The 11,759-nt window shown below is 58.0% G+C and overlaps 2 protein-coding genes across 3 annotated transcripts; one reads left to right on the top strand and one right to left on the bottom strand.

The window, feature by feature from the left end:
• Positions 1 to 25: 25 nt before the first annotated feature.
• Positions 26 to 6,182, bottom strand: TMEM198 (transmembrane protein 198). Of its 2 annotated transcripts, XM_070772920.1 has the most exons (6): positions 6,074 to 6,182; positions 5,724 to 5,955; positions 5,206 to 5,410; positions 2,474 to 3,049; positions 1,277 to 1,479; positions 26 to 902 (listed from the first exon to the last, which is right to left on the bottom strand). In XM_070772920.1, exons 3-6 carry the CDS (start codon positions 5,369 to 5,371, stop codon positions 765 to 767), a joined length of 1,083 nt encoding a protein of 360 aa, XP_070629021.1. In that variant the 5' UTR covers positions 5,372 to 5,410; positions 5,724 to 5,955; positions 6,074 to 6,182; the 3' UTR covers positions 26 to 764. The 2 variants fall into 2 exon arrangements, with proteins under 2 accessions (XP_070629021.1, XP_070629028.1); XM_070772927.1 differs by lacking the exon at positions 6,074 to 6,182 and having other exon boundaries at positions 5,206 to 5,375; positions 5,724 to 6,067.
• Positions 6,183 to 6,320: 138 nt separating this feature from the next.
• On the top strand, positions 6,321 to 11,696 carry CHPF (chondroitin polymerizing factor). Its single transcript, XM_019977493.2, has 4 exons — positions 6,321 to 6,879; positions 8,337 to 8,910; positions 9,408 to 9,587; positions 9,999 to 11,696. Exons 1-4 carry the CDS (start codon positions 6,566 to 6,568, stop codon positions 11,256 to 11,258), a joined length of 2,328 nt encoding a protein of 775 aa, XP_019833052.2. The 5' UTR covers positions 6,321 to 6,565; the 3' UTR covers positions 11,259 to 11,696.
• Positions 11,697 to 11,759: the final 63 nt, after the last annotated feature.

Raw genomic sequence — 11,759 nt, 5'->3', positions numbered from 1 at the left:
AAGACCACCACTACTGGCAGAAGCCTCACAGTTTGGCACATTTATAAAAGATGTAAAACAGGGTGGGGTGGGAGGAGACAGAAGCATGAGGTGTCCAGAGTGGCATGACAGACACCAGACATGCACCGTGCACTTAAGCCCCCTCCTCCTAGCCCCCTTGCCAGACCCAGGCCAGAGCAGCACCCTCCACCCCATCCCCTGCCACTACCCTTGGGCTGGTGACTTGCAGAGGACAGGGGACTAGAGTGAGGACCACTGCAGTCTGCCCCATGGACAAGGACAAGAAGCCTTAGATGAGTCTGGCTGAGAAGTGGAGGTGATGGGGGAGGAAGGCAGACCTCCTCCACTTAGACATGCAGGAGACTGGCCCATGGGACCCCAGCAGTGGGTGAGGAGGTGGGGCCACCCTTGGAGAAGCCCTACCAATCAGAAATCTAAGGCAAGGGTCCCAAGGTCCCCTCCAAGCCCACCCCTCCACACGCACACACACAGGCGACACACTCACAACCCTGAGCACAGCCCAGTGGGGCTCACACTCGCGTCCCTCAGGAACTCCTGGGGAGCTTGGGAGGGGCTCTCTCCTCAGGCCAGGCCAAGCCTGAGCAGGTCCTCCCATCTGGTGGCCAAGCCATCCCTCTCCAGGGTAGGGAAAGGAACAGCCAAAGGGCACAAGGCCAGGTGGGCTGAGCCTCGGCCCAGCAGGCCTCCCCAAGCCGGCAGAGCTGGTGACCGATGAGTGTAGGCGAGCAGGAGCAGCTGGACTGCTATACCCGCACTGGAGGCCCAGAGCAGGCCGTCAGCGGGCCCCGGGACCCGTACTCATAGTCCGCATCTGTGGGTGAGGCCATGAAGGAGCTCAGAGAGCTCCCAGTCTGTCGATCCCGGAAGCTCTGGATGTAACTCTGTGGGAGAGGAAACACAGGTGTGAGAGTGCCACTGCGGACCCCTGCCCTGAAAGCCACCCAGGCAGATGGCCTCAGCCTGCACCATCACAAGCCTGAGACCCATCCTGGTCTTCTGCCGGTCTGGGACCTCACCACCCCCAGAGTCCACAGCCCTGAGACCCTTCCCTGTACCATGCCTCATTAAAATCCACACCCAGGTCACCTCTTCCCGTTACCCATCAGGCCCCTAACTACGGGGGTTATGGTGGTGGACAAGTCCTAGGCCTTCTAGACAGTGACCAGCCCTGGGGAAGGCCCAGTCCAGCTTGGACAGAGAGTCCAACACCCCCTTCTCCCCACTTGGGCTGGAGGGAAGGGCTCGGGGTGCTCACCGGGGAGAGGATGTCTCCATTGAAGCGCTTGATGGGCACTGGCCTACGCCGATAAGCAGGGTCAGGGGGTCCAGGCCTCGGAGGAGCCCGAGAGCCTCTGGGGAGAGCCCTTGGGGGTCTCTTTTTGCGCCGCTTCTCCTTGCGTTCTTCTTGCTGCCGAATCCGCATCAGTTGCACACGTCGGCGCTGCCGGCTGATGACCACTGCGAAGGGTGGGGAAGAGCAGGTTCTCAGAGGCCCACATAGGCTCCCAGATGCCCCTGGTCTGAAACCTCTCCTCCTTTACTTTCCTGGTCTCCCACTTGCCAGATAGGGCTTCCCATAGGTCTTTTCTTCCAAAGGTCTTTAGGGAAGATTCCTAGGCTCTAGGTACCTCTTCCGGGCTGCTACCCTACCCCTCTCCCAGTCTGGAGTCATAGGTGACTCACCTAGATTGGCCAACATCATCCCTATACTGGACAACTAAGCTGCCTCCCCACTGGCTCCCCTTCTACACCTGCCTTCCCTGATGCTTTCTACACTCAGAAGCCAGAAGATACTTAATTAGTTTATATCCCTCCTGCTAAACTTCCAATGGCATCTCACCAGCCCTCTAATAAAATCCGGAGTCCTCATTATGGCCCACTGTGGCCACACAGTCGCCCCCCCTCAACCCCCACTCCCGCCCCACCTCCTCACCAGGCCAAGCTCATTCCCTCTCAGGCTCTCGCCCTTGCTCTTCCCTCTTCTCTAGCTCTTTGTATGGCTGGTGCCTTATCCTTCAGGTCTCTGCTTAAATGTCACCTCTTCCATGTGACACCCCTCCTTGGCCACCCTGTCCATACGTCACATTATCCTGCACACCTCTTTCATATCAGTCCACACAATGGGAATTATCTTGTTAGTCTGCCTATTGTCTGTCTCCCTCACCCTGAATGTAACCCTGGAAGGATGGGGGCCTTTTCCATTTTTGTCTCTGTTGCATCCCCAGATGCCTGGAAGGGGCTTGGCACAGAGCCGCTGTTCCATCTGTTGTTGTGGCATGGACGGTGGCACTGAGGTCCTGCTTTCCCAGACCCTGAGCCAGTCAGCTCTCTGTAACTCAACTGAGGCCTTCTGCTGCTGGTGCCTACAGCTCCCTCCCCATCCTCAACAGCTCAGATCCCCCCACTCAACCACCCATGTCTGTCATGCCCACCCTGGCATGTACCCTCTCACCTTCCGTGTGGGAATCCCGCTCGGTCGTCACCCGCCACTGCACCAGAACGCCCATGAGGCTAAGCAGGGGCCACAGTGCCAGCAGGGCCCAGCTCCGCCAGCAGAGGGGGGGTACAGGGGCAGCCCGCAGACGCTCCACCGCGTAGCGCGCCAGCAGCAGCAGTTCGGCAAAGTAGTCCGCAGCCGTGGCGATGAGCGCGGCACCAGTCACCGCGGTGGCCAGGGTGGTGAGCGGGCGGGGCCAGCGTAGAGTGAGCAGGGCGCAGAGCAGGCCGCCCCCCAGCAGCAGCCCCAGGGGGCCCCAGACAGAGCCCGGCTGGTAGTAGGGTGCGGAGCCCAGCAGGGCGGCAGCGGCAAGCAGAAGCCCAAGCAGCAGGCCCACCAGGAAGAGGCCCACACTGCGCACCAGCATGGCCACCAGCCCGCAGAGCAGCCCGATGCCCAGCGCGATGCCTGCGCTTGCCCCAGCACTCAGCTGCGTCTCCAGCACCCGCTCTCGGTAGCACAGCAGGAAGATGACCACCGAGCCAAACAGCAACCCGGTGAGAAAGAGTACTGCCTTGAAGCAACGGTAACCTGGAGGGAAACAGGGGCTAGTGAGAGGCCAAAACAAGGTCACGGGGCTGGAGGTAGGAGGTCAGAGGGGTCAAGAACAAGGAATTACAGGGGAACCAGAGGCAGGACACTAAGCTCAGAGAATTGGGGGTCACTGGGGTCCTGAGGGCAACAGTGAAGGGACCACTGGGATCAAGGAAGGTCAGAGAGATAGGTCATTGGGAGTCTCTGGGAAACAGACAGTCATTGAAAGGAATGTTGGGTTTTTGAGATAGAGATAGTTCATTGTATCAGTTACAGGGTCACTAGGGTCTTTGGAATCATAGAGGTCAGAGAGAGAGGTCACTGGGGTCACAGATAGAAGACCAATAAAATCCCTGGAGTCCTTAGGGTGGGATTGTTCAGAGGGATGAGGTATTTGGAAGTCAGAAAGAACTTGAGAGATGAGGTCACACAGGTTCAGAAAGATGAAATCTTTTCAGGTCAGGGGAATTGACAGATGTGGGATCATTGAGCGTATTAAAGGGTTTTTGAGAGAGGGTAATAATATTGAAGCCAGAAAAAATGGAATCATTGAGATCATGGTGGGGGCAAACAGACAACAGGGTCATAGGGATTCTCCTGTGTTAGGAGTAATAGAATCAGAGGGATGGAAGGTAATGAGATAGCTTGGTGGGGGTGTCAATAGGGTTCACAAGGAGCCATAGGGAGTCAAAGTGGATTATAGGGCAAATAGTGGTGTGGAGTTTCAGAAAAATGGAGGTTATAGGGCCATTAGGTCCAGTAAGGGTACCTGGAAGTGTGAGGGACCCGGAAAAGCTGAGAAGATGGAAGTCAGAGATGGGAGTCAAATGATCAGGGAGAGCCAAAGAGAAAGGTTATAAAAAAGAGAATCAGTGCTAGGAATGAGAGGAAGCACTGGAGTCTAGGAGGTTCTAGGATCAGGAAAAGGAGTAGGGCATGCACAATGTCTCAAAGGGTCCAAGAGCCTGAGAGTGAGAGCCTCCAAGAGCCACAGGGCAGGGAAGCCCAGGAGAAGGATTGGCAGGCTGAACTGGGCAACTGTAGAGGGATTGGGTATAAATAGTGGAGGGGGTGAGGTGACACAGACTCCTTGGAGACCCAGAATGTGTCCTGAACCTATAGAAGGGCTCTTCCTCCTGCCCACTCTGCAATTGTTCAGCCCAGAGTTTGGAGGTGGAAAGAGAGGGACCATCTGGCTTCCATGCCTGCCTACTACCCAGCCATTCTAGGGGGAGGTGTAAAGGCTGCAGAGCATAAGTCCTGCCCTGTTTCTGCCCAACCTGGAACTCAGACCTCCAAGCTTCCTTTGCACTTCATCCAGCCACCTGTAATGCTCTGCCTGGAGGCTTTCCCTGGATGCTCAGCCAATAAACCTCACTTCCCTATCTGAAGTTCTGTACTTCTTGCTATAGAGTCACTGGGCACCTACTCCACTAGACCATCTGGCACTTTGGTGCAAATTAGAAAAAGTTGTGCCTTCCTCTAGGCAAAGCAGCCTTGCACCAAGCTCTAGAGTTTGGCAAGTGGAGCATGGACTGGATTTCAGCCCCCACTTGCCTATCCAACCAAACTCCCTCGTGTCCTGGACAACCATCCACAGCAGCACTGATTACTGGAGCCTGCCTGTATATATATCTCCATGTATGTGATCACCATTTAGCTCCCTCTAATATATATCGCAGGTATGAATATGCCAGAAGTCTCTCCCTCATTAGACATTATGCCCCATGGTAAGGGACCATGTTAACTCACCCTTCTAAATGTTTTTGGTGCCTACCTAGAATAGTGACCCAAACACATCTTCACCACAATAGCTATTATTTATTGAGTGTTTATTATTTTCACAACAACCTCGTGTGAGACAAATATCATTGTTTCCACTGTTCATATGAGAAAACTGAGGCTTAGAACGGTTAATGTGCCCAAGGCATTGTAATTAGTAAAGTGCAGAACCAGGTTCAAATCCAAGCACACCTAAATCAAAACCTGTGTTCTCTAGGATCTAGAGTCTAAATGATCTACAAACATGTACGGGATGAAAAAAGAGAAAAGACAGATAGTTCATGGTAAAGTTCCAAAGAAGGTTTGAGGTGCCTCAGAAAAATAACTTGGGGAAACAGGGGGGGCCCAAGTAAGGAATGATGGGGTCTTACCGAAGAAGCAGTAGACGACTCCAAACAGACAGCACATGATGCAGACGAGCGCTGGAAGTGCCTCGTACCTGCGCTCCAGGGGCTGTTCACAGGGTGCTCCCCAGAAGGCATCATCTGGCTCCGGGGGCAGCAACTGGAACCGAAGTGTTGCCACAGTGCCCGGCATAGTGCTGGGAACAGAAGGGAATCACCCTCCCACGTCAGCCTGACAGAGAGGAAGTTGGGGGTCAAGGAGGAGTCCTGGGTCTCCACCAGGATGAGGGTGTGATGGGAGTGGAGAACTAGGCAAAGATACAGTGGACAAAGGAGTGGTGCCCACATTACACAGCTCTGGAAGCATCCCTGAAGTAAGGGACAAAAGACAAAAGAGGGGAAAAGTGCCTGGCCAGAGGGAGCTGGGATGAAGAAGTTAAAAGGGGGACTAAGTTGGGGGGAGATGAGGGCAGCGTGCTGCCGGTGAGGAGACAGCCAGGAGACTGGTCTGTGGGCCGTTAAATCTGGGATTATCCAAGATCTACCTGGGCTGGAGGCGACCTGAGCTTCTGAGCGAAAGAGGCTGTGCAGGGGCCGGAGGGGCCGCGGTCGCCGGGCGCCAGAGCCTCCAGCTGACTGGGGTCCGGTAAAAGTCCGCGGTGAGGGGAAGGGGGCTGCTGGGCCGGAGGGACCGGTCCCTGCGCGGCGGCGACGCCGCTCCGCCTCCAACACCGGCTGGCACTCCAGTCCCGCGACGTCCGGGGACTTAGGCTGGGCCTGGGGAAGGGAAAGAAGCAGGAGCAGGGGCTTGGGCTGCCCCAGAGCCGCGGCCCCATGCCCTGAGCCCGCCCGCGGCCTTTGGTGCTGATGGACAGCTCCGGCCTCTGCTCCTTACGTCACTCAGGGCGCACCATCCAGGCAGGGGCGGGCTGCTTCTGACGTCACAGGGGACGCACCAACCACGCCGCGGGGGGAGGTAGGGGACTCCGCCCCCGACGTCTGCCTCTCCCTCACTGAGGAGGGGGCACTTCCGGGGGTCCTTCCCCTTTAACCTCCCCCTTCTCCTCCCTCTCCGGTAGCTGGAGCCCGAGACCCCACCCCGGAGGCGGGGCCCTTCCAGTGACACGTCGGACAGCGGCGGCCTCGGCGGAGGCTCCCGCGCCCAGCGCCGGGACCCTACGCGGTACCGAGCGGCAACTGGAGGGGCACAGGAACGCGGCGCAGGGGATTCCGCTCCGGCGGCTGGCCCTGCTCGGAGGGGAGGGAGGGGGCCCGCCCGCTTGGCTCGGGACCTCCGGATCCGCCCCCTCCCCGGTCCCGCCCCCTCGAAGCCTCCTCTTGCGGCTCTGGGGCTGCTCCAGGGCCGGGGGCCCGCTGTCCGGGCGCCATGCGGGCATCGCTGCTGTTGTCGGTACTGAGGCCCGCGGGGCCCGTGGCCGTGGGTATCTCTCTGGGCTTCACTCTGAGCCTGCTTAGCGTCACCTGGGTGGAGGAGCCTTGCGGCCCAGGGCCGCCCCAGCCCGGAGATTCTGAGCTGCCTCCGCGCGGCAACACCAATGCGGCGCGCCGGCCCAACTCGGTGCAGCCCGGAGCGGAGCGCGAAAGGCCCGGGGCCGGTGCAGGCGCCGGGGAGAACTGGGAGCCGCGTGTCTTGCCCTACCACCCTGCACAGCCTGGCCAGGCCGCCAAAAAGGCCGTCAGGTAAGGATTGGATCCGCTGCCCCACCCCCTGGGAACCGGCTGGGATGGGTGCGCAGAGGAGGCCGCCTGGGGCTGGATCAGGCCCCGGAAGGAAGGGTCTGACAAGCCAGGAAGTCTTTGGGCTCCGATCATTTCCGATGGCCCTGCTCCCTGGGAAGGTTTGGAGGCTCCATCCAGACTGGGCAGAACTCACTCGCCTCTGACCTAGACCTGCTTGACCCCCTGGACCCTCAAAGGTCTTCAGGGCTCACTGGGTGTTAGGTTTAGAGAAATGACTAGTATATAGAATGGGTGCATTGAGAGAGGGAAAGAGAAAAGAGAGAACTAGGATTTATCTGTGGGGGCTTCCCTGGTGGCTCAGCAGTAAGAGAATTCACCTACCAGTGCAGGAGACCTGGATTTGATCCCTGGATCAGGAAGATCCCCTAGAGAAGGCAGTGGCAACCCACTCCAGTATTCTTGCCTGGGAAATCCCATGGACAGAAGAGCCTGGCGGGCTACAGTCCATGGGGTCATAAAGAGTCAGATATGACTTACTGACCAAACACCAACAAGGATTTACCTGTATCTCCTGTTCCTGGGTGGGCATCTGGGAAAGAGGGAGGTTTGTGGGGAAAGGATGATGTACCCATCCCATTAATGCCTCTGCCTATGAGTTGAAATAATTTCTCCTAAGTAACACTGAGTTCAAATTCCAATTCTTCAACTTACCTTCCGTATTATGGAAGATAAGTTTCTGAATCCCTGAGCCCCCCCAAACACATTCACTATGCCTCAATGGCATCTATCCATTTACATCATTTCTGTGATGTATTTGTGGTATAATGGCATATTTTTAGAAATAAGTATGTACATGATGTGTGCAGTACCTGTGTGCCAAGAATTTGGCAAAGTGCTTTAAAGGGATACAGTCATCTCATTTTACAGATGAGGCTACCCAAGGTTTGAAAGTGAAAGTGAAAGAAAAGTCGCTTCCAACTCTTTGGGACCCCATGCACTGTAGCCTACCATACTTCTCTGTTCATTGGATTTTCCAGGCAAGAGTACTGGAGTGGGTTGCCATTTCCTTCCCCAGAGGATCTTCCCAACCCAGGGACTGAACCTGGGTCTCCCGCATTATAGGCAGATGCTTTACCATGTGAGCCACCAGGGAAGTCAAGGTTTAGATGGGTTAAATAACTCACTCAAAGATTCAACTACTAAATAACAAACTAGAGAATCAGACCCATAATATATCTCTCGTATCTGCATGGATAATACTTTCTCCGTTTTAAAAGCACTTGGGTAGGTAAGGACAACAATTCCCTTAAATCCTCGTGACCCCTAGAAGAGTTATTCTATCATAAATGAGGAAACAGGCCCAAGGAGGACATGACCTGCTGAAGCCTATGTATGCTACCCTCTGCCTGCCCTACTTGTCTTTTTGATAACCTTGGGCCATCTTTCCCCCACCCCAGGACCCGCTACATCAGCACGGAGCTGGGCATCAGGCAGAAGTTGCTCGTGGCGGTGCTGACCTCACAGGCCACGTTGCCTACGCTGGGTGTGGCCGTGAACCGCACGCTGGGGCACAGGCTAGAGCGTGTGGTGTTCCTGACAGGCTCGAGGGGCCGCCGGGCACCACCAGGTATGGCGGTGGTGACACTAGGTGAGGAGCGGCCCATTGGGCACCTGCACCTGGCACTGCGCCACCTGCTGGAACAGCACGGCGACGATTTCGACTGGTTCTTCCTAGTACCCGATGCCACCTACACTGAGGCGCACGGACTGGCGCGCCTAGTCGGCCGCCTCAGCCTGGCAGCCGCTGCCCACCTCTATCTGGGCCGGCCCCAGGACTTCATCGGTGGAGAGCCTGCCCCAGGCCGCTACTGCCACGGGGGCTTTGGGGTGCTGCTGTCGCGCACATTGCTGCAGCAGCTGCGCCCCCACCTGGAAGCCTGCCGCAATGACATTGTCAGTGCGCGCCCGGATGAGTGGCTGGGCCGCTGCATCCTTGATGCCACCGGGGTGAGCTGCACTGGCGACCACGAGGTAGGAAGAGAAGCCACCCCACTGGTGCCTCCCATCTGGGTGTCTGCACTTCCCCCTGAGAGGCAGAGGGGGTGGTTGGAGATATAGGCCTGGGTTTCTATGCTGTTTTGTCATTTTCTATCCCTGTGACCTTGGGTAAGTTACTGAATGTCCTGAGCGTCCTCATCCATACAAATGGAAATAATTATTTCTCAGGCTTGTTATAAGGATTAGAAAAAATAAGGGAGGCTTGCACATAGTAGGTGTTTGGTATTGGCCATTATTATTTTATTTGAGCCCCTGGACAGCTCTGAGATAGGACACATGCCTGTTTCACAGATGAACTGACAGAGGCTTACCCAAGGTCACACAAGCTCACAACTGGTCAAGGTAGGCCGACACCCACAGGATTCTGACCCCAAGTCCACAACAGGTCATAGGATGGAGAGATGAGACACACAATATTGGGGGGGAGGGCACTGTCCCTTCATATTTCCCACTTCCCTTCCTCTCCCCAGGGGGTCCACTATAGCTACCTGGAGCTGAGCCCTGGGGAGCCCGTGCAGGAGGGGGACCCTCGTTTCCGTAGTGCCCTGACTGCTCACCCTGTCCATGACCCTGTGCACATGTACCAGCTGCACAAGGCTTTTGCTCGAGCTGAACTGGAACGCACATACCAGGAGATCCAGGAGTTACAGGTATGGTCTGGGCTGGGGGTGAGGGGTAGGGAGTTTGGGGGGTGAGGAGTTAGGAGTAGGGGGGTGTGGAGGGTAGGAGGTGGAGGATAGGGGGTAGGGGGTGAAGAGTGGAGAGTGAGGTTTCCTAAGAGGTATCAGAGATCCCAGGAAAATAAAAAAAATTAGCACAAGAATCAGAGCATCCCTGCTTTCTGGTCCCTGTCTGCTTCTACCTTTTCTGAGGAGCCTCTCCAATTTAATTCTTAGGCTGCCTCCCATCTGGGTAAAGGACAGGTGGGAGCATTGAGTGGGCCGAGGTTGGCAAGGGACTGGGGACCTGTGCTGAGTGCCACGTGCTGCCTGCCCAGCCTCCCGGCTGCGTGCTGGCCCCCGTGGTCCGCGCCTGGCTCATGGCCTCTTTCTCCAACCCAGTGGGAGATCCAGAACACCAGCCGCCTGGCAGCGGATGGGGAGCGGGCAGCTGCCTGGCCAGTGGGCATTCCAGCACCGTCTCGCCCCGCCTCCCGCTTTGAGGTGCTGCGCTGGGACTATTTCACAGAGCAACATGCTTTCTCCTGCGCTGATGGCTCCCCACGCTGCCCGCTGCGTGGGGCTGACCGGGCTGATGTGGCGGACGTTCTGGGGGCAGCCCTAGAGGAGCTCAACCGCCGATACCACCCAGCCCTGCAGCTCCAGAAACAGCAACTGGTTAATGGCTACCGACGCTTCGATCCTGCCCGGGGGATGGAGTACACGCTGGACTTGCAGCTGGAGGCACTGACCCCCCAGGGGGGCCGCCGGCCCCTCACCCGCCGGGTGCAGCTGCTACGGCCACTGAGTCGCGTGGAGATCTTGCCCGTGCCCTATGTCACCGAGGCCTCGCGTCTCACTGTGTTACTCCCACTAGCCGCAGCCGAGCGTGACCTGGCCCCTGCCTTCCTGGAGGCCTTCGCCACGGCGGCGCTGGAGCCTGGCGATGCTGCCGCAGCCCTGACCCTACTGCTACTGTATGAGCCCCGACAGGCCCAGCGGGCGGCCCACGCCGATGTCTTTGCCCCTGTCAAGGCCCATGTGGCAGAGCTGGAGCGGCGTTTCCCCGGTGCCCGGGTGCCCTGGCTCAGCGTGCAGACAGCCGCACCCTCACCACTGCGCCTCATGGATCTCCTCTCCAAGAAGCACCCGCTGGACACGCTGTTCCTGCTGGCCGGGCCAGACACGGTGCTCACGCCTGACTTCCTGAACCGCTGCCGCATGCATGCCATCTCTGGCTGGCAGGCCTTCTTTCCCATGCACTTCCAGGCCTTCCACCCGGCCGTGGCCCCACCCCAGGGCCCGGGACCCCCCGAACTGGGCCGCGACACAGGCCGTTTCGATCGCCAGGCGGCCACCGAGACCTGCTTCTACAACTCTGACTACGTGGCGGCCCGAGCACGGCTGGCAGCGTCCTCGGACCAGGAGGAGGAGCTGATGGAGAGCCTGGATGTGTACGAGCTGTTCCTGCGTTTCTCCAGCCTGCATGTGCTGCGGGCGGTGGAGCCGGCGTTGCTGCAGCGCTATCGGGCACAGACGTGCAGTGCGCGGCTCAGCGAAGACCTATACCACCGCTGCCGCCAGAGCGCGCTCGAGAGCCTCGGCTCCCGCACGCAGCTGGCCATGCTGCTCTTTGAGCAGGAGCAGGGCAACAGCACCTGACACCGCCCTGCGCCCCCGGAACCGGGCAAGGCGGCGCCCCGCCCCGCTCCTCCCCCAGCCACCCGGAGCTACCTGCCAGACTCGCAGGATAGGGCTGGCCGCAGCCCCAGACCCCAGGGGCCCCTCTCTCTGGCTTGGGGTCGCCCTCGGGCTCAGAGCAAGCCTGGGAAGAGGTACCCTTGGAGCCACCTCTTTCTGCCCCAAATCTCGTCTCCCTGGCCCCTTGACGCTGCTGATTCAGGCTGTGGCCTCCGAGTATTTATGCAGTGCAGTCTGCCTGACGCCAGCCCCACCTCCTAGGGTCAGCCCAGGGGACCTGGGCTGCAGATGAGTTGTTGGAGAAGGGTAGCTGAGAGAGGAGGGTGGGTCATCTCCCATCTTCTCCCCTCTGCATTCCTGATGAAGCTCCCTGACTTTAATAAACTGGCTGAGTGTGGACTAGTGGTGCTTGAGTCTTTGAAAGATGGGTGTGGGGGCAGGGAGGACTGAGGATGGAGGCTC

Source organism: Bos indicus, chromosome 2 (assembly GCF_029378745.1).
Source record: "Bos indicus isolate NIAB-ARS_2022 breed Sahiwal x Tharparkar chromosome 2, NIAB-ARS_B.indTharparkar_mat_pri_1.0, whole genome shotgun sequence".
NCBI lineage: Eukaryota > Metazoa > Chordata > Mammalia > Artiodactyla > Bovidae > Bos > Bos indicus.
This window is presented reverse-complemented; position numbering and strand designations above follow the sequence as displayed.